The sequence below is a fragment of the Molossus molossus genome, unplaced genomic scaffold (genome assembly GCF_014108415.1).
Source record: "Molossus molossus isolate mMolMol1 unplaced genomic scaffold, mMolMol1.p scaffold_m16_p_4, whole genome shotgun sequence".
NCBI classification, from domain to species: Eukaryota; Metazoa; Chordata; class Mammalia; order Chiroptera; family Molossidae; genus Molossus; species Molossus molossus.
The window spans coordinates 2,503,677-2,524,343 of NW_023425377.1; the positions used below are offsets into that span (position 1 = coordinate 2,503,677).

Here is a 20,667-nt window from a genome sequence, read left to right on the forward strand (position 1 = left end):
AACATCAGTGAGAGAGAACATTGACTGGCCGCCTCCTGCGTGCCCCCCACTGGGGATCAGGCCCACAACCCGGGCACGTGCCCTGACTAGGAATGGACCGGCGACCTCTTGGTGCAGGGTCAGCGCTCAGCCACTGAGCCACACCGGCCGGGCTTGGTGGAGGTGTTTAGAGCAGGCAAGGGATGCGATTGGCAGTCAGGGGCACCCTGCACGTGGACTGTCGTGAGGTGGCGGTCCATTCTCCTCGGAGAGCACAGAGAGGGGACCGAACCCGGCCTCCATCTGGGCTCTGCTCTGATTCCTGTTGTCTTGGGGACGACCAAGTCCATGTTTGGCTTGGGGTGCCAGTTACCTGGTTTGTTCAATGAGGCCTCTGTCCTCTCCCTTGCTGGCCCGTTGCTGTCTCAGTGATGCTGAGTCGCTGTGATCCTGCGGTGCTCAGTCCGTGCATGACTAAGCGCTGCTCAGACAGCCGGGCAGGACTCGGCGCACAGTCGGGCAGGACTCGGCGCACAGCCGGCTGCTGGGGCGCCGGGAGGGCGGAGTCACTGCTCTCGGCCTTGGTGTTTCCACTTGACGAGAGGTGACATCTATCTTTAAATCGTGCTCATAGCTCTGTGACTTCTGCAGAACTTTAGACAAGGTTTTACTTTAAAATTATGATTTTAAAAAGGGGGGCAATGGTGAATACTTTTGAGGGACAGCCCACTCCCTGGCCCCCTTCGGTTGATAAATGTCACAGTTAGATTCATGATCCAACACCCTGTTCAGGTAATTTATCTGAGTAAATCTGTGGCTTAAAAAAAAACCTCTCCCTCCCTGGCTGGTTTGGGTCAGTGGTTAGAGCATCAGCCCGCGGACCAAAGGGTCGCAGGTTCAATTCTGGTCAAGGGTATGTACCTCGGTTGTGACCAGGTCATGCAGGAGGCAGCCAGTTGATGTTTCTCTCTCACCTCGATGTTTCTCTCTCTCTCTCTCTCTCTCTCTCTCTCTCTGTCTTCCTCCCTCTCTCCCTCCAGCTCTATCTGAAGATAAGTGGAAAAATATCCTTAGGTGAGGATTAAAAAAATAAACTCACACCCTGGCTGGTTTGTCTCAGCAGTAAGAGCGTCTCCCGCAGACTAGAGTCCTAGGTTCGATTCCCGCCAAGGGCATGTACCTTGGTTGCGGTTTGTTCCTGGCCCCAGTTGGGGTTGTGCGGGTGGCAACCACTCGACGTGTCTCTCTCACATCGATGTTTCTCTCTCTGTGTCTTCCTCCCTCTCTCCCTCCAACTCTATCTGAAGATAAATGCAAAAAATATCCTCGTGTGAGGATAAAAATAAATAAACTTTCCCTTCCCTATTAATTTGCAAGTTACTTCAATTTTTAAATAATCGACAAAGTTACAACTGTTCATATCCCATAGCGAAAGCTTAAAGTGGTGAAGATCTTTCTTCTCTGTATAATTTCAGCTCCCGTGTGTGCCAGGCCCCTGAACCAGGCCCCGCCCAGGAAGAGGCTCCGGAGCAGGACAGGCGGGAGAGAATCGAGGGACAGGGTGGCCCACAAGAGGTCTGCTTCCTGAGCAGAGGTGCTAGCGGCCGCCGTCCCTTGGCCTCTTGCCCCCTTCAGAATGCTCTGTGGTCCTCTGTCAGCTCCCAGCTCTTGTCGCTGTGGGTGGCAGGGCGGGGCCTCTCCTGCCACCCTCCCGGAGCTCTGAGCACTGCCTTTCCCGACCCGCCTCTGTGACGTGTTTTTCTAAAAGCAGAGGTGCTTTTTGGTTTGTTTTCTTTTTAAGATATATCTTCAAATTTTGATCTAATTATTTTCTGGGGAAGTGATACCTTCTTTCATTTCAAAACTCAAAGCGTTGTGTGCCCTGACCGGTTTTGCTCAGCGGTTAGAGCGTCGGCCTGTGGACCAGAGTCGCAGGTTCGATTGCAGTCAAGGGCACGTACCTTGGTTGCAGTTCAGTCCCCGGGCCTGGTTGGGTCGTGTGGGAGACAACCAGTCCATGTGTCCCTCTCACGTCGATGTTTCTCCCCCCAACCTCCCTCTGTCTGAAGATAAAAAATGGAAAAAAGTATCCTTGAGTGAGGATTTTTTTTATTTTTTATTTTTTAATTTAATTTTATTTATTTTTATTTATTTTATTTATTTATTTATTTATTTATTTATTTATTTATTTATTTATTTTAATCCTCATCCAAGGACATTTTTCCATTTTTTGTACAGACAGAGTGGGAGGGAGAGAGAGAGAGAGAGAGAGAAACATCGACGTGAAAGGGACACATCGAGTGGCTGCCACCCGCACGACCAACCAGGGCCGGGGACAAACTGCAACCGAGGTACGTGCCCTTAGCGGGAACCGAACCCGGGTCTCTCCGGACCGCAGGCTGATGCTCTAACCACTGAGCCAAACCGGCCAGGGCGAGTGAGGATTTTTTTTTAAAAACAACTGAAAGGTGTGAGCTCCACAGTCACTCCTCCCGTCATCCACCTTGCCTCCCGGGCACCCACTCTGGTTTCTTGTGCCGGAAGAGCGTAAATTGTAGCAGGGGTCCGTCCTGCCCCGAGTTCTGTCTGCAGAGAGAGCCCGGTCGCCATCCTGTGTCCCTGTCCCTTCCGGACGTCGTGCCAGGCAGGTGTGCGCAGCCCCGCCCTCGGCTCCCCTTCCAGGCAGGTGTGCGCAGCCCTGCCCTCGGCTCCCCTTCCAGGCAGGTGTGCGCAGCCCTGCCCTCGGCCCCCTCCTCGGAGCAGAGCGACCCACAGAGGACAGTCGTCGGCGCTGCGGGGACGGAGGCTGGCTGCTTGGCTGGGCCCCGTGTTCTCTGCAGGAAGCACGCGGGTGGGACTGCTGTCGGTTCAGGTCCACGCACAGGACAGGTCCCAAGGATGGCTCCGTGTGCCGGCCAGGTGTGTCTCGGACGGAGGCTGTTGGTGTCAGGGTTCAGGTGACCTGGGCCAGGTGCGGAGGCCTCGGGGCAGGGTGCAGGTACATGCCTGGTGAGGTGTCTGCCCACCTCGCCTGCCGGAGGCCTCGGTCTGGCAGCCGTTGCTTTGCCTTGAGCAGGGCCCAGGCTGGCGAGCGAGGAGAATACTTGGAATATAACTGACGACAGGACGGGCCGGTGGCCGCGCAGCGCATGTGACCAGGGCGGCGGCGTTGGCCAGCTGACAGCCAGGCCCTCGAAGGTCCTCGCTGCACCCTTGGTGGGTTCTTGGACGATAAAGAAAAGTAGGAAAAACAGCACAAGTGGCTTTCCAGGCCCTGGGCACAGGGTGGGAGTCGGCACCTTCGAACGGACCCCCACCTGGGCTCTGTGATTAAAGGACTCAGGTGAGGACAGCACGCGGTGCCTCTGGGGTCTCTGGGCAGCCGTGGTCCATGTCTGGATCCCCCACATTCCCGGGGGAACGGGCAGGCAGTGGTGTGCACCGTGTAACATTTGCCGAGAACCACAGCCTGGCACCTGGACGCCAGCTGGCAGGGACCAGGAAGGGCGCCCTGGTGTTCCTCTGTCCTGGGCCCTGCGTGTGCCGTAGCGCACACTCCGGGCGAGGGTCAGCCCTCCATCTGCATGCGTGGCGCTGCTCACGGAGGGGAGGGGAGGGCCTGTCTGCCCTTGTGGGTTTGTGAGTCGTTTCAGCGGATTGCTTGATTTTAAAAAAATAAAAGTCAGTGCTGGTGTTGGCTTGTGCCGGGTGTTTGCGTGAAGCACCTGTCCGGGCGAAGGGCAGGTGTGCACTGTGATGGGTGTCCTGGCGCGAGGGGCTCTGCACCATGTCTGACCCACGGCCTCGGGCCTGGGCGCCTTCGCCTCTGGGCTCCGAGTCCTCAGCCCTGAGGAAGCACGTCCCTCTCAGGCCATAGTGTGACCTGTGTTTCCAGCGACAGCAGGTGGGCCTAGTTCCCTTGGGAGTGGCTGGACTTCCTCCTGGGCGTGAGGGCCGCAGCCTTGAGTCCAGAGCGTCTGGTTCCGACCTCAGTTCCGTCCAGGTGTGCGGTTTCCTCCCGCTGCGAATGCGGTGACCTCTGCGTGTCCTTCCCTTCTCGCCTCACGTGGACGGACTGTCTGAGCCTTTCCATTCCCTCCGGGTGGCCTCAGTCAGTCCGGGGGTAGCGTGCCTCGTAGGCCTGTTGTGGTTCGCTCTGGGCGCGGAGGCCGGTGTTAAAGCGGATGGAAAACGCCGCCAGAACTTCCTGCCGGCCTCCGTGGCTTCGTGACCTTTGACCACGGTGGAACCCCTCCACTAGCCGTGATCAGAAGGTGGCATTTCTGGGACTGTGGGCGAGTGGTGGGTCTAGAAAACAGGCGGAATCTAGTCTCGAGCAGCCGCAGTCATCGGCGCACATGACACAGGTTTTCTGAACCTTTGAGAGTGAGGACAGCCCACAGCGAGGGGCAGCGGGCGGGTAGCTCCGGGCAGTTCCCCGCCCGGCCTGGTCCGCCCTGGGAGGTGGCTGTCCAGCAGGCCGGCAGAGGAGGAGGTGCCCACCAGCTGTGGCCACGAAGTGGGGGTGTGCCTCGAGGAGGGCAAGGTACTGGGAGAAGGGGGGTCCTGCCGAGGACGGGGTCTCGGAGGCCTGAGCGTGGCCACCGATGCCCAATGGGCCTGCGCTGGGCGGAGGTGGTTGAGCGCACTCCCAGCAGGCAGCCTGGGGAGGCTGGGCCAGGCTGGGGGGCCGCGAGGGGGGGCAGCGGTGTGGCCTCCAGGGCGCAAGCCGGGCGTGCAGGGCTCAGAAGTCTGCATTGCGCCCCCAGAGCAGTGGACACTTCTAGGCGGAAGAAGGACCCGATGTGCTGGGGCCTCACGGAGACCGCCCTGCTGTCATGGGGATGGGGCCTCCGGAGCAGAGCGGGGGTGCCGGGGGTGGGGGGCACGTCCCGTGTGCTCTTCTCCCTTCAGAGTGCCTGTGCCATGTTTGCTCGTGTCTCCTGGCGGAGGGCGCCGTGTACCGAGTGCGCACACAAACGAGCAGGTGCACCTGGCGAGCTGGGTGCTGAGCCCTGTCACTGCCGGGCGAGGCCGCGGGAAAGCTCGGGGACCGGAAACCGTGACCCACGGCAGACAGCAGGCTCCAGCCAGCGTGCGACGGATTATGAGTTGTCGACTAAAACAGAAAAGCCTGGAAATATTTCCAGGCTTCCTAAATTGGCCCTGAAGAGAAGAAAAGACTCCGCACTCACGGAGTGTGTGACGTGGCGGTGGGGGTGTCCCCACGTGTCGGGGCAGACCCGGTTCTCGGTCATTCTGCCTGCCTCTCCTGGGATTCCTGCCCAGACTCAGAGTTGGCGTGGGGGGGCCGAGGTTAAGGGAGCACAGGGGCCGCGGCTCATCCGGGTGGGGCAGGCGGGTCAGCAGTCCCGAGACCCACAGTGAGGGCACAGGGGCGAGGGAGCCGATGAACCGGGAGGAAGACGAGGTGCCCACACAGGTTCCACTTCAGAATGAGTCTGAATTTAAGTGCAGCCCTTCACCCTGCCGGCGGAGCCCCCCGGGGAGAGGAGCCTGCCTGGCCACTGCACCCCCCTCCCTTCCCCGTCCTGAGCCGGGTGCAGGGTTTGACTGACTGCATGAGAGTCGGGGGGGGGTTGGAGTCACTGATGTCACTTCTGTGCTGCCTGAAGACGGACACCAAGGAGACGGCTGAGCTGTTTTACCCTCCCTCCCAGGGTCCCTGCCCGAGACCATCCAGTGTCAGTTCTATTTTTTTTTTTTTTTAATCTTCACCTGAGGACATTTTTTTTCTTTTTTGTTCAGATAGAGTGAGAGTGAGAGAGAGAGAGAAACATCGACATGGAAGGGACACATCGAGTGGCTGCCACCCACACAACCCAACCAGGGCCGGGGACAAACTGCAACCGAGGTACATGCTCTTAGCGGGAACCAAACCCGGGTCTCTCTGGACCACAGGTCAACGCTCTAACCGCTGAGCCAAACCGGCCAGGGCATTTGTTCTAGAACTCCCGACGGGTGTGCAGATTCTCCTGTTAGCCTGTTTGTTGGGGGTATTCCTTAGCCAGAGTGAAGTCTTGGCCAGAGGATGTCTGGAGGCCCGTGCTCGGTGCGTGGGCACAGAGGTGGCCCCGGCGTGGGGGTACCCATTGAGTGTGCTGTCCTGCAGTCTGGGAGGTGTCCGGGGCCTCTCAGAACCTGAGTCACTCAAGTGCTAAGGGGCTGTGGCTGGCCTGCGCTAAAGCAAGGAGGGCGAGACCAACCCTGCTGCCCGGCCTGGCGTGGGGACCTGTCCCTCTGATCCCTGGCCCCAAGCCCTCTCGGCACAGGTGTGTCCGCTCCTTCTCCTGCCCTTGGGTTTGGGCCCAGAAACCTCGTGCGAGCTCTGTGTGGGAGATGGTGTAGTCGAGAGCGTGGCCGGCGAAGCCAGGGACCCCGAGGGGTGGCAGACGCAGCCTCAGACCATCGATCCAGGCAAGAGGCAGTGCTGGGCTCAGATCCCAGCCCCACATTGATCAGCTGGTGACCCTGAATGAACACCGTCCTCTCTCAGAGCCCAGTTCCCCTCATCTTTCAAAACGAAGGCCACACTGTGGGTCTGTCCCCTGCGCTGCTGTCCGCTCCACCACAGGGCCCCAGTCGGCAGGAGAGCTCGGGCAGTCATCGCTCGTGTGTCCTCTCAAGCTGTTCAGTCTTTAGTTTTCCGGTGCCGGGCTGACTTCTTGCAGGGACTAGGAACGCTGCCGTTCCGTGTCCCCATGTGCGTCTGCGCGTCTGCCCTCCTGCAGGCCAGTCCTGGCCGCCACCGGGGTCGCCAAGGTGCTGCCGAACACTGAGTCCCTGCAGGAGCCAGGAGGCTTTTCCCTTTCCCTCTTTCAGGCAGGTGTTCCGAATCATCACAGTTAATCCTGAAAACCTCAGTGACCTCGCATGTTCTGCTGCTTCATTTTCTGAGGCCTTGGGTCCCGGGCTCTCAGTTTGTGGAGCGAGAGCGGAGCTGGCCCACCAGGCCCCGCCTGCTGCGGGCGGCTGAGCTGTGCCCGCCTTCCAAAGCCAGGCCGTTCCCTTTGTCCAGCACATGCAAAGGATGAAAGACTTGCGCCTTGCTGTGTGTGCACGTGTGTGTGCTCGCTGTGGCCCCGCTGTCCAGTCTGCATGGATTTCCTGTCCCGCCCTTCCCAGCACGAGGCCCCTGTGCCCAGGTGAGTGCCTCAGCAGGGCGCCGAGCACCTCACACGGCAGTTCCGGGAAGCGGGAGCCGCGCCCGCCTCTGCGGGGCCTGCCTTCCTGGTCGTCCCCAGGTCCCCAGTCTTCGTTGTTACCTGACAGCAGGGGACATGGGGGAAAGAGGAGGGATGTGGGTTTGGGGGCACCACCTGCTGCACTCTCCCCAGCAGAAGCTTCCTCGGCCCACCCTCGTGCGCCCCTTGACCCACACCCTCTGCGGACCCCGTTCACTAGCTGCTGCCCTGGCCTCACCTCTGGTCAGCTTCGCCCAGTTAAGTGGGCTTCCTTGCAAGGTGGGGGCGGCTGCTTTGGTTCTCAGCTCCCCTCACGAGAACACCTAGGGGCCCCGTTTCCCTTCGCTGTAGCTGGCAGTGGACACTCTTCCGACCAGCTCGGGGCGGCGTGGCTGCGGCCACAGGGCGGGCTGTCCTCACTGCTGTGCCCGTGACACCGGCCCCGCACCTTCTGGACACCAGCCGCCCGAGAACCGAGGCAAAGGACCAGAGCTCTGCTCTCTCTCTCTCGGGCAGTGCAGTTGGGTTCTGACGTGTCCCGTCCTGTCTGCTTTGGGGGATGTGGGTGCTAGGAACAGGCGTGACCTCGACTGACCACGAGCTGGTGATCCATGCCCTTTGCAAATGCTTCTCAGTCTCTGTCAACTGTGGTCACTTTCTGGGCCCTCACAGAGTTCAGTTTCTCAGGGAAGTGGGCTGGCCCTCTGAGCTGCCATGGCGTGCTGGGCCGGGGGGATGCTCTCTGCCTCTACCGCCTGAGAGGCTGCAGGTGTGCGGGCACGCACGTGCTGTGTGTGCAGGGAACAGACCAGCCGTGGTGACCGTGCCCTCGGGATCTTGAGTGTGGTGAGGGGGACAGAAGCTGCCCAGGGGGTGAGCCCGGGCGCTCAAGGAAGGCTCCCTGGAGGAGGTGGCCTGGGAGCTCGATCTCGAAGAAGGTCAGTCCTCTGGGACAAGTCTGTGTCTTGTACTTAGTGACACTTGGGCGGCCGATGAACGGTGGTGACGTTGAGACTGGACCACGTTGTAAGATCTGCAGGTTAAGCCACTTGGGCTTTTCAAAGTAGTTTATTCAGCCCGGGCTGGTCTGGCTCAGCAGTTAGAGTGTCGGCCTGCGGACCAAAGAGTCGCAGGTTTGGTTCCGGCCAAGGGCATGTACCTCGGTTGCCCTGGCCGGGGTCGAACGAGGGCAGCCAGTCGATGTGTCCCTTTCACGTCGATGTTTCTCTCTCTCTCCCTCTTTCTCCCTCCTCCTCCATCTGAAGAGAAATAGAAAAATATCTTCAGGTGAAGATTATAAAATAATAATGATGATAATAATAATAATAAAAAAATAGTTCCTGTAAATCAGCATCGAGGGAAAAGACAAAAGAGAACCAGGCACTCTGACCGCACACAGGCTCGGCCTGTCCACGTCGCTCCCACAGAGCAAGCGTCGCTGCGGCCCCGTCCACGGAGTCCAGCCTGGCGGCGCCGTCGGCCACTGCAGGGAGCTCCGCGGGCCTGCTCAGTCGGCGTGGAGCTGGGGGAAGCCTGGACGCCCCCATGGCAGTTCTGACTTGGCCCCTGTGCTCACCACAGGAGAGCTTTGGTTTTTCGGGCAATTCTGGAAGTATTTGCTTGTCCATACAGTTCAGACTGTCTGCCCCACTTGATTCTCCAAACTACGGAACTTGGAAGTACAAGTTCTATAGACTTGTAAATCTAGTTCGTTTGAATGTTCTATGACCCCTCAAAGAGATAAGAGTGTCCCTAGGAAGATGGCCTGGGGGCCCCATGGTCCCTGACTCTGCCTTGCCTACAGCTCTTTGAGGACTAACTGTCCAGTCCAGGCCCTGGGCGGGCTTCTTCGTTCCAGTGAGACACACACACCACCTGGGGAGGGACCGCGGACCCTCCCGCCCCCTTCTGTGTGGGTCCCCTGGTCCAGCTCCGCCTCAGCCCCTGGAGAGGTGGGCTCTCTGCACCAGCTGCCGTCTCCTGTGCGCGCTTAGAGATGTTCCAGAAAAATGTACTGACTTTTTTTTGTTTTGTTTTTTTTTTATCCTCACTCGAGGACATTTTTCCATTTTTTGTTCAGATAGAGTGGGAGGGAGAGAGAGGAAGAGAGAGCAAGCGAAACATCGATGTGAAAGGGACACATCGAGTGGCTGCCACCCGCACGACCAACCAGGGCCGGGGACAAACTGCAACCGAGGTACAAGCCCTTAGCGGGAACCGAACCCGGGTCTCTCTGTACCGCAGGCTGACGCTCCAACCGCTGAGCCAAACCGGCCAGGGCTGTACTGACTTTTTAATAGAAATTTTAGGTTAAAAATATTTAAGAGTCCTTTGATCTGGGGATTTTATATGTAAAAGCTTCTCAAAACCATTTCCTGAACAGCCTCATTTTTCTGTGGTGTTCTCCCCAACCCAGGGCCTGCGGGGCCTGTGGCTGTCACCTCAGACCTGCCGTCACCGAGAGCCCCAGCCCCCAGAAAGCTGCCGACGACGGAGGACGCCCGCTGGAGGAGGCGGGAGCGGAGGCCAGGAAGGTCTGAGGCCTGCTGACCCTGCTCCTCCCCATGGGTCGGCCTGGGCCCCATGGGCCTTCTCCCTCCCCCTCCAGCGAACCACACCCGCAGAGCTGGGCCAGATTTAACACGACGAGGTTTCTGAAAGACTCATGCTCCTTGCCAAAGACAGCAGCTTTTTTCCTAGCTGTTCATGTCTTAAAGGACACAGCAACAACATTTAAAGAACATTTTAGAAAAAAGAGAGGTTTCATAATACCCTCTTACCGTGGGCTGTTTTCATTCCTCGGTCCGTCCTCGTCTAATAGCTGGACACATGCCACCAGCCACCTGCTGTGCGCCCGGCCTGTGCTCAGCCGGCCGTCACTGCCCCTGGGCTCTGGCGACACTGGGCTGCGTGTCTCTGGTTGGCTGGTCAGGGGCCTTAGACTCAGCAACCTGCCCCAGGTCCCCCACATGCTGTTCCTACGACCCACTTCCAAACCACGTCTGTCTGATTTCACGTCCGTTCTTCAGCCGTGACCTGTGCCATTTGGTCTCTGCCATTTTCATTCGTCATCTTCCGCATTGCTCTGTGGGGCAGTTTGCGTGGGCGCTTAGGACGTGGTAGAGCTGTGTGTGCTTCAGAGGTCTGTGCGTGGGCGATGTCGCTGCGCACTCGCGGGAGCCTGTGAGTGTCCTGCCGAGGACACGGCTGGTGCGACAGGAGAAATGTCCAGACACACAGTGCGGGAACGTGTCCTTTAAATGACCACGGGAGCCCTGGCCGGTTTGGCTCAGCGGTTAGAGCGTCGGCCTGTGGTCCAGAGAGACCCGGGTTCGGTTCCCACTAAGGGCGCGTACCTCGGTGGCAGCCACTTGATGTGTCCTTTTCACGTCGATGTTTTCTCTCTCTCTCTTCCTCTCTCTCCCTCCCACTCTGTCTGAACAAAAAATGGAAAAATGTCCTCGAGGTGAGGATAAAAAAAATGACCACGTGATATTCCTCCACGTGGCACGTGGCCCATGACCACAGTCCACTCAGCCATTCCCAGGGAGCTGTTGAGAGTTAGAACGTAGGTCTGGCTTTTATGGTGAAGCTCAGTGTAACAAGGGTGATTTCTTGCATGTTTTTCTTCATACCAGTGAGGAATACGTGAGCTGCTTGGTTCTCCGACAACTTCCGGTTGGTAGGGCGGGCGGTGGGATTTCTCCTTAAGGGGTGAGGGGAGGTGGCAGCCGAATCCCTCGGGCTGTGGCTGGTCGAGTGGGACCCGAGCCAGCCTCCGTGCGGTATCTTGGCCTGGTGCCGGCCAGGGCCGCTTCCAGGAGCCCGTGGGAAACGCCGAGCTGGGGGGAGGGGGGGCTGAGCCCAGCAGCGTCAGGGCAGGAATGTTCTTCGGAAACAGTTGACTGGGGTTTACTACTCGACAGCGAACCCGTCGGGATTGTTCGGGTCGGCGCTTTGTAGCACGTGCGCAGTATACAAACATCGCCAACTGACTGGAGGGCGTGTGTGTCACCCCTGAAAGAAAGCCCCGCCCAGTGGCAGTCATCTCCACTCCCCAGCCCTGCCCCAGCCCGGCAGCCGCCCCCGCTGGGCCTGGGTCCGGGCCGGACTCCGCAGGATCTGACGCTGGCCTGTCCGGAGCCTCCCTGGCGGCTGGGCAGTGGTCTGCAGCCTGCAGGCGTGTGCTGTGTGCTGGTGTCGGGAGAGCGGGGGCATCTTTGGGGGAGTGGCTGTGATTGCAGAGCACGCTCACTGGAACCCCGGCCAGGGCCCTGAGCCAGATGAGACTGCAGTGAGGAGAATAGTCCTCGAACGCCAGCACCAGGAGACAGCTGTTTAAGACTGAGTAGCTGCGCGGGGCTCTCCCTCCTGGTGCAGAGCTCTGCTGCGGTGGTTTTCGGGAGACTGAGTCGGAAGGTCCTTTGGAAAGAGCGATTGCAGTAAATACTATGAAATGTCTATTGTTAAACCTTAATTGGAAGCTCACTGCCCCAGTAGGAAATAGTCCTGCTAAGACCAGTCACTGATGGTGTCAGGTTTGCTGCTAGAGCTGCACCCCAGTCCCTGGCCTGTGGCCGCTGCTGCGGCTCACCCTCAGTCTGCACGCGCCTGTCCCCCAGAGGCTTCTCTTTGTGAGCTGGAAGAACCCGGGAGGGGATCTCTTCACTCAGAGCATCCCCTTGGCTACCACGTGGCGCCTCCCTCATGGCACCCGCCTGGGCAGCACCCCCACGCCTCACTTCACTTTCAGGTGCAGGCGGGGGCAGGGACAGTCTCAGGTGCTGCCCCCCCCCCACCTGCACCCAAGGCCACAAGCTCAGACCGGAACCAGTTTTCAGATCCCTGAGCCAAGCGCTTCCCTCGGGATCATGACCCCTCGTGTCTTCACCCTACACCCTTCACTGTTTCCTGTGAGCTCCCATCTGCCTGTGACCTGCCACGGGTTCTAGCTGTCCTTGGTGACCAGAGCAGGACCTGACCTCACATGCACGGGCCTCCACAGCAGCACTTCACCGTTCTGTGCGCCCCTGGCCGGCAGTGACGAGGCTGGTTTTGTTCGTTTGCACCCGTTGAAGGAAGAGACAAATGGTAAAGACCGTGGAGACTGTCCTCAAATATTTGCCATTGTTGTTGCTTCCATGTCTAGCCCTGTGGGACAGGTGTGTGCGCACGTGTGCGTGTGTGTGTGCATGTGTGCACCCCCCCATTCCGCAGGCCTGCCTTCCCAGGTGTGTGTGTGTGCATATGTGTGCACACACCCCCCCCATTCCGCAGGCCTGCCTTCCCAGGTGTGTGTGTGCATGTGTGCACCCCCCCCATTCCACAGGCCTGCCTTCCCAGGTGTGTGTGTGCATATGTGTGCACCTCCCCCCCATTCCGCAGGCCTGCCTTCCCAGGTGTGTGTGTGCATATGTGTGCACCCCCCCCCATTCCGCAGGCCTGCCTTCCCAGGTGTGTGTGTGCATATGTGTGCACACCCCCCCCCCATTCCGCAGGCCTGCCTTCCCAGGTGTGGTGGTGCACATGTGTGCACCCCCCCCATTCCGCAGGCCTGCCTTCCCAGGTGTGTGTGTGCATGTGTGCACCCCCCCCCATTCCGCAGGCCTGCCTTCCCAGGTGTGTGTGTGCATATGTGTGCACCCCCCCCATTCCGCAGGCCTGCCTTCCCAGGTGTGTGTGTGCATGTGTGCACCCCCCCCCCATTCCACAGGCCTGCCTTCCCAGGTGTGTGTGTGCACATGTGTGCACCCCCCCCCCATTCTGCAGGCCTGCCTTCCCAGGTGTGTGTGTGCATATGTGTGCACACCCTCCCCCATTCCGCAGGCCTGCCTTCCCAGGTGTGTGTGTGCATATGTGTGCACACCCCCCCCCATTCCACAGGCCTGCCTTCCCAGGTGTGTGTGTGCACATGTGTGCACCCCCCCCATTCCGCAGGCCTGCCTTCCCAGGTGTGTGTGTGCACACCCCCCCCATTCCACAGGCCTGCCTTCCCAGGTGTGTGTGTGCACATGTGTGCACCCCCCCCATTCCGCAGGCCTGCCTTTCCAGGTGTGTGTGTGTGCATATGTGTGCACACACCCCCCCCCATTCCGCAGGCCTGCCTTCCCAGGTGTGTGTGTGCATGTGTGCACCCCCCCCCATTCCACAGGCCTGCCTTCCCAGGTGTGTGTGTGCATATGTGTGCACCCCCCCCATTCCACAGGCCTGCCTTCCCAGGTGTGTGTGTGCATATGTGTGCACCTCCCCCCCATTCCGCAGGCCTGCCTTCCCAGGTGTGTGTGTGCATATGTGTGCACACACCCCCCCCCATTCCGCAGGCCTGCCTTCCCAGGTGTGTGTGTGCACACCCCCCCCATTCCACAGGCCTGCCTTCCCAGGTGTGTGTGTGCACATGTGTGCACCCCCCCCATTCTGCAGGCCTGCCTTCCCAGGTGTGTGTGTGCATGTGCGCACCCCCCCCCATTCCGCAGGCCTGCCTTCCCAGGTGTGTGTGTGCATGTGCGCACCCCCCCCCATTCCGCAGGCCTGCCTTCCCAGGTGTGTGTGTGCATGTGTGCACCCCCCCCCCATTCCACAGGCCTGCCTTCCCAGGTGTGTGTGTGCATGTGTGCACCCCCCCCCCATTCCGCAGGCCTGCCTTCCCAGGTGTGTGTGTGCATGTGTGCACCCCCCCCCATTCCGCAGGCCTGCCTTCCCAGGTGTGTGTGTGCATGTGTGCACCCCCCCCCATTCCGCAGGCCTGCCTTCCCAGGTGTGTGTGTGCATGTGTGCACCCCCCCCCATTCCGCAGGCCTGCCTTCCCAGGTGCAGCCGCCCTGGCCTGGCTCAGCTCACCTGTGTGGAGCCCCAGCCACATTTCCGGCCCCAAACTCTTTCCTTCCTCCTCTGGTTCGGGGCTCCCGACCCAACCTTGGACTTGAGCTGGACGGTGGCCCTGTGACAGGAAAGCTGGCAGTCCTCCCGGAGAGACTGTAGCCTCAGAAAGCATCCCAGGAAAATGTCGCAGGCACCCCCTCCCTAAGGTTTTGCAAGGGTTCAGGCTGCCGTGTTGGGGAGTGTCAGAATGCCTTTGTTCCCACTTCGGGTTTGGAAATAAATGCAGTGCCTGTGGGTCAGACAGGTCCCACTCCACGCCAGCTGCCAGCGCCCCCCCGGGACAACGTGCAGCCATCCGCTCCGGCTCTGGAGAGTCGGCCCTGGCCAGTCGACCCAGCGGGATCACCAGTCTCTGTGTGCGCGGTGCGAAGGCCGTCAGAGCCGGTCCCTGCAGTCAGTCCCAGCGTGGGTGCAGTCTCCCGGGGGGACCCTCAGGGTCTCGGACCCAGTGGGGTCACCAGTCTCTGTGGCGGTGCGGAGGCCGTCAGAGCCGGTTCCTGCAGTCAGTCCCAGCGTGGGTGCAGTCTCCCGGGGGGACCCTCGGGGTCTCGGACCCAGCGGGGTCACTGATCTCTGTGGCGGTGCGGAGGCCGTCAGAGCAGGTTCCTGCAGTCAGTCCCAGCGTGGGTGCAGTCTCCCGGGGGGACCCTCAGGGTCTCGGACCCAGTGGGGTCACCAGTCTCTGTGGCGGTGCGGAGGCCGTCAGAGCCGGTTCCTGCAGTCAGTCCCAGCGTGGGTGCAGTCTCCCGGGGGGACCCTCGGGGTCTCGGACCCAGCGGGGTCACTGATCTCTGTGGCGGTGCGGAGGCCGTCAGAGCAGGTCCCTGCAGTCAGTCCCAGCGTGGGTGCAGTCTCCCGGGGAGGCCCTCAGGGTCTCGTGCCCTGTGCAAGCTAGTCTACAATCTTGTTTTTCTGAAACTGTTTTACTCAGAGAAAAGGGAAATCAAGTAAAGGGGACGTTTGCCATGTCTTGGGAGGCTGGGGCCAGGTCTGTGGCTGAACGAGAGAGCAGACAGGAGGGGTGTGACCAACGCCTTTCTCAGCACCTGGAGCGCACTGAGGGGGACGTCCCCACATTGGTCTGAGCCCCTCTTTTACAAAGAGCCTTTTCCGAGCGGTTGCTGCAGGTGGACCGTCGCTTGTCTGTGGGCAGCCTGCTCTCACCGGGGTTTCCGTGTTAACGGAGTCACGCCATTAACGCCATGGGCTGACTTGTCAGCTTAGATTTTGGAAGGTGCTGGGTAAGCAATGCCAAGCTGACAGGCACGTGCCTTCGCGACGGGTGCCCTCGGGGTCACGGACACATGGGGTGCAGGCAGCCCCTGCACCTCGGCGGCACCAAGCTCCTGGTTCTTAAGCCCAGAACTGATGGTGAAGCTGTTCGTTAGACTCTCGCTCCTCCTGCTGGTCCAAGGCGCCTGCCTGCACCTTGGTCTTTAAAATCACTGCCTGGGGCTCGCGGGGCCACAGGCCCAGCTCCCAGCGCCCAGCGCGCTCCATGGGGCAGTGTCCCATGTGTGACAGCAGCGATCAGAGCACACAGGAAGTAGCTCTGTCTGTCGGGCACCCCCATTGAAGGTGACATCGTAGGTGTTCGGGGACATTTCTGTCTCTCTGTTCACACCCACAAAGGAAAGCTGATGTCAGCACTAGCAGGAATCCCAGGGAAAGCACGAGAAATTAGATGTCGGACAAGGCACGCAGAGCGGTCGTGGGAGGCGCGTGCGCGGTCCGGGCTCTGACGGGCCCTTTCTGGCTGTGCTGTCTGTTCACTTCTGGGCCTAACCCGCTCTCCTTGTGCAGGTGCACCCTCCGCTTCCCCAGCACGGCCATCAAGATCCAGTTCACGGCACTCTACCACCAGGAGGAGGCTCCGGCCTCGCCGCTGCGGCCGCTCTACCCCCAGATCTCCCCTCTGCGGATCCACATCCCGGAGCCGGACCTCCGGAGCCTGGTCAGCCCTGTCCCCTCCCCGACCGGGACCATCAGGTGAGCAGCCTTGTCAGCGGCGTGTCCGAGGCGGAGGGGCGCAGACGCGGCGTCCTGTGCGAGCTGTTTCTGCGGACGTGCGCGTGGGTGGGAGCCTGCTCGGAGCACCAGGACCTGACCGCTCGAACAGGCCCCTGGAGAGCTGCCCCGGCGAGAGCCCCTCAGCTCCTCCTCGGCCAGTCTGCAGTCTCGTACCTTAGGCCCTTCTAACGCGAGCACGGCCATTTTTTGACAATGGAAATATTTTAAAGTAGTGTTTGTACCAGGATTGGTGAACTCTGTGCAAACTGCAGCTTTTGAAATTAACCTAGATTTTGAAGAAAAGAAAGTCCCCAGACTCTCTCCTCTGTGGATGTTACAGCCTCAGGGGTGGGTCCCAGAGGGACATGTGTCACCAGAGGGCTGGGTATAGGGCGGTGACGGTGCCCACACTGTGACAGCCGTCCTCCGTCCCCGCAGTCCTGTGCCCTTCCCTTTGTCAGGGTGAGAAGATGCGTTTGCACGTCAGGGTTTAACACATTTTGGGTTGCTGACTGCTTCACCGGGACATTTAAAACGAACCTGGCAGTCTTTCCCCTCACTGCGTGTGTGGTCCTGAAGCCGCCGCGACTGCATGTGTGCTGGGTCGTGGCCCCGGCTGCAGGTGAGGGGCCTGTGTCCCAGGCACGGCCTCAGCCCGTGGGGAGGCACAGCGCATCTGCTGGGACCGTGGCCCCACCTGCCGGTCTGCTGCCCCTCTGCGTCACCAGGTCCAGGGCCTCTGCTCACAGTCGTGGTCGGGTGGCCCTCGCTCCCTCTCCAGGCTCACCCCTGGAGCCACGCGGGGTCCATCTCTGGGATGGTCTCGGTGTCCCTCACACGTTTGTTTTCCACCTGCCACATGTTGGCTGCGCGTGGGGGTTGCCCGCAGTCGGTCCCTCCAGAGCCAGGGAGTAGGCGTGTCTTTCCCTGCAGAGAGCAGGTCCGGGCGGCGCGGGAAGTGGCTGCGGCGCAGGCCTGGGGCCCGAGTCCCGTGCAGGAGCCGGGGCAGCGAGGCGGGTCCCTGCAGCCTCACCCGACCTGGTGTTGGTCTCTGGTTTTTGTCCTCGATAGAGCCCGCACTCTGTCTCTCTGTGTGCCGGCACTCATCACGTGGCGTCACAGTTGCGACGGCGACACGTCATATGTGCCGGCCTTGCAGACGGTGTTTCCGCAGCTCCTGTAGATTCCTGGCGACGGCTGTTCTGAGACCCAGACATTAGCTTGTGTTCTCACGCTTGACATCAGACACGAGTCTCAGGAAAACATGACTTCATGCGAGTTCATGGTTAAGTTGCACTATGAAAATGCTCTTACATTTACCCCGTGTGTATAACTTATCCGTGGGTAAAAATCACCTGTACTAAAATGAGGTAGCCACTGTGGAAAACGTTAAACAAAGTGTTGCCATGTGACCCAGCAGTTCAGTGGTCCTGAGGTCGCGGAAAAGCCTGCCCACCGGGGCTCCGGGCAGCGTTGCTCAGCGTCGCCCCGAAGCGGGACAGCTCGAGCCTCTCGCTGGTGGTGATCCGTCGGGCGTGGGCACCCTCCCGTGGAGGTGATCCGGCCACGAGAGCCTGGCTCCGGGTGGCCCTGAGAGCGCAGTGCCGGGTGAGGAGCCAGGGCGCGAGCCCGCGGCCCGCCCGCCGGTGCGAGATGTGCAGACCGCAGGCCTGCGGGACAGCAAGCGGGCGTGGGCTCGGGCGCGGGAGCGGCTGGGCGCTGACAGGGAGGCCCGCCGCTCACTCTCCGGCTTTCTTTCCAGCCTGAGGACATTTCTGGAGTGAGACAGTCGTGATGGTTACCCAGCTCTGTAGATGCATTGAAACCACGGAACTGTACACTGGAAGTGTCTGGGGTGTGCAACTGCCTCTCAGTGAAGCCGTGGAAGCAGCAGCATGCTGACCCTTTTACCCAGCAGCACCCGAGGTCCGCCGCAGGGACAACCCATGACAGGCATAGTGGGTGGCCAGCCTTAGACTGGATAGATTATTAGCAATGAATTTATGATCAGCCAGATAGATGCTTTTTAAGAAGGAGAAATGTTTGGGTTTGTACCTGGAGAGCTTCGTAAAGTAAATATCTTTCCCAGTCATGTTCCAAATGAACACAGGAGCCAGCTGGTTCAGACAGAGCCGAGCCCTGGGGGTGCGTCAGACGGGCGGCGGCCAGCAGCACTTCACTGGCCGTCGGGCAGTGTCGCTGCCCTGCTGCCCAGGCACCGGTTTATATTTAACATGCTCCTCAGCCAGAGTGGGGGGCCGCTGTCCCCACCCTGCCCCCACTCCGTCTTTGAGGGCCCCCCAGGAGGGGCTGACGTCTCATTTTCATTCGGTAAAATGTTTGCAGAGAAAGTGATGACTTTGGGACAGGCTTTCTCACTTCTGGGTCGTGAATGAAGTGTCACAGAAAAGGAGTTTTGTTGACATCTGTTTATCTTAGCGCTGCGGAATTTAGCTGAGTGTTCAGAAACCTCAGAGGCCTTGAGGTTTTGCTTGCCAAGATCCTTTTCTTCATAGGGGAGGAGCCTGGGTATTTACAAACAGCCCTGGCCTGCCCTTCCTGCTCCCTGGGACCCTCCCCAGGAGACCAAGGCAGGCTGTGCCCCCGCCCCCTTGGGAGTTGCCCGAGTGGGCAGGTTCCCAAGGAAGTGGCCCGAGGGGAAACGCCCTGGCACCCCAGCAGCCAGGGGCCCTTTCTAAGAACACAGGCCTCCGCCCAGGGTGCCCTCCCCTCACGGCCGGCTCCTAATTTGGTGTGGCTGGGTCCCGCTTGCCCATTGGCTGCTCAGTCCCTGCACGGTGGAGACCAGGTTTGGGTCGGTTCCCTCCCTGGAGCTGGTTCTCTCCTACACCTGCCCTGAGCCCCGCCTCCCCAAGATTTTGGGAGTGGCTGTACCGTCAGGGACATTCTCCCCAATAAACAGCCCCGCCCTGCGCTCCCGACTCAGCGGCCCGCTTCCCCTGCTTGGGGCCAGGGCGTGTGCCTGTGTGGTTGGGTTTTGCTGCTTTTTTTTTCACCCTTCAGCACTCCACCCAGAACATGAATGAACTGTCTTTGAAGTAAATTTTGCTATCTTAAGCAATGTTTTGTTGACTTTTTTTTTCCGTTTTGCAAAGAAGTAGTATTTATAGGAAAGAAGAAATTCGTTAACCATTTTTTAGGTATAGCGAAAACCAGAAACCAGTCTAAAAAGTGCTCCTTTGAGCTATTTTTAAGAAAACTGCTGCAATTAAATCAGAGAAAAGACACATCCCAGAAAGAGATTAACTAAATTTTACTCCTTACAGCAAGATTTTAGAAGCTGTTTCTTTAAGAAAGCTTCCTTGGTTTTCTAATGTAGACATAAAAACGAAAGTGGTCTGCTTACTGAAACTTGGCAGAGGCCAGCAGAACACGAGCTGGAACAAAAAGCAGCTGAATCCAGAATTCAGACACTTGCTATCGTGACCTCAGAGCACGGGAATGCGGACCCGGCTCAGCCCGGCCGCTGATTTTGCTTTGTGATGTCAGCTGGCTCTCGAGTTCGGTGTTACTGTGTCTGCCTCGGAAGTGCTTTTGTTTTTCTGGCAAACTCTGGATCCTTCCCGGAGATCTAACCTGCTTGCAGGTGTCTGGCTGCAGCCTTACCTCAAGAGGAGAGAGGTTCTCGGGCCATCCACACGCGGCAGGCACCCTCCCCGTTTATGCGTCCCCTGTCCCCGTGGGCCTCACACCCCCCTGGTTCCTCTCCCCATCTGCAGTCTTCAGAGGAATAAAAGTGGGTCCGTCCCCACGGAAAGGGGGGCCTCCATGTCCTCGTTGTCCCTTCTGCGCAGACTGTGCCAGGGTGTTGCTGGGCTCCGCCTGCTGACAGGCAGGGGCCTGCGCAGTGTCTGTCTCCGCTGCAGAGCTCTGGGAGTGGGCTTCCTGTTCTGGGCACACCTCAGGGCCCTTCGAAGGCAGTGATTGTTTTCTGGGTGTGCCTGCTGGGCAGTGCCCAGCCTGTGTGGGCACATGGCCACCCCAGAGAGCCCTTCCCTGACTGCACCCCTGGGATTTGGGAAGCTGGAGGGCAGGAGCCAAGGGAGGTGGAGAGGTCCCCCCCACCCCCCGAATCTGCACGAGGGTGGCCCACACCTCCGAGTGTGCGCTGGGTTAGGTCCTGGCTAAAGTATCACAAATACTGTATGTGCCTTGTGCAGACATGTTGGAACCATGAAGTGCCCCTGGGATACGGCCCAGCGCTGCCTCCTCCTCTGAGCGTGCTCCAAGCTTGGCAGCATGTGTCCTTACCTGTCACTCGTCCCCAAAAGACCTGTGGCGTTCCTGTCGCCCTGCAGCCCGGGGTCTCCTCCTCACTCAGTGTCTTGGCCTCAGGTCCTCCTCTTCTAAGCGGGGCTGTGTTCACCTCCTCACAAGTCATCTGCACATCCTTGTCTGAAGCTGCCCCTCAGAAATGTCTGAATATTTAACCAGGCCACAGAGTACTCAGATTTGGTTCTGTTGTTTAAAACATGCTCTGCAGGCCCTGGCTGCTGGCTCCGTGGTCGAGCGCCGTCCCAGGCGCTGAGAGTCCTGGTTCTGTCCGGTCAGGGCACATGCCGGGGTGCAGGCT

At 59.6% G+C, this 20,667-nt stretch overlaps 1 protein-coding gene across 1 annotated transcript in view; it reads left to right on the top strand.

Annotated features, from left to right (window-relative positions):
* Positions 1-20,667, top strand: part of FOXK1 (forkhead box K1) — a 49,293-nt gene that overhangs the window by 16,089 nt on the left and 12,537 nt on the right. Inside the window, exon 2 of the mRNA XM_036239729.1 lies at positions 15,867-16,052. Coding sequence (XP_036095622.1) covers positions 15,867-16,052 — 186 coding nt within the window. The remainder of the gene's footprint in view (positions 1-15,866; positions 16,053-20,667) is intronic.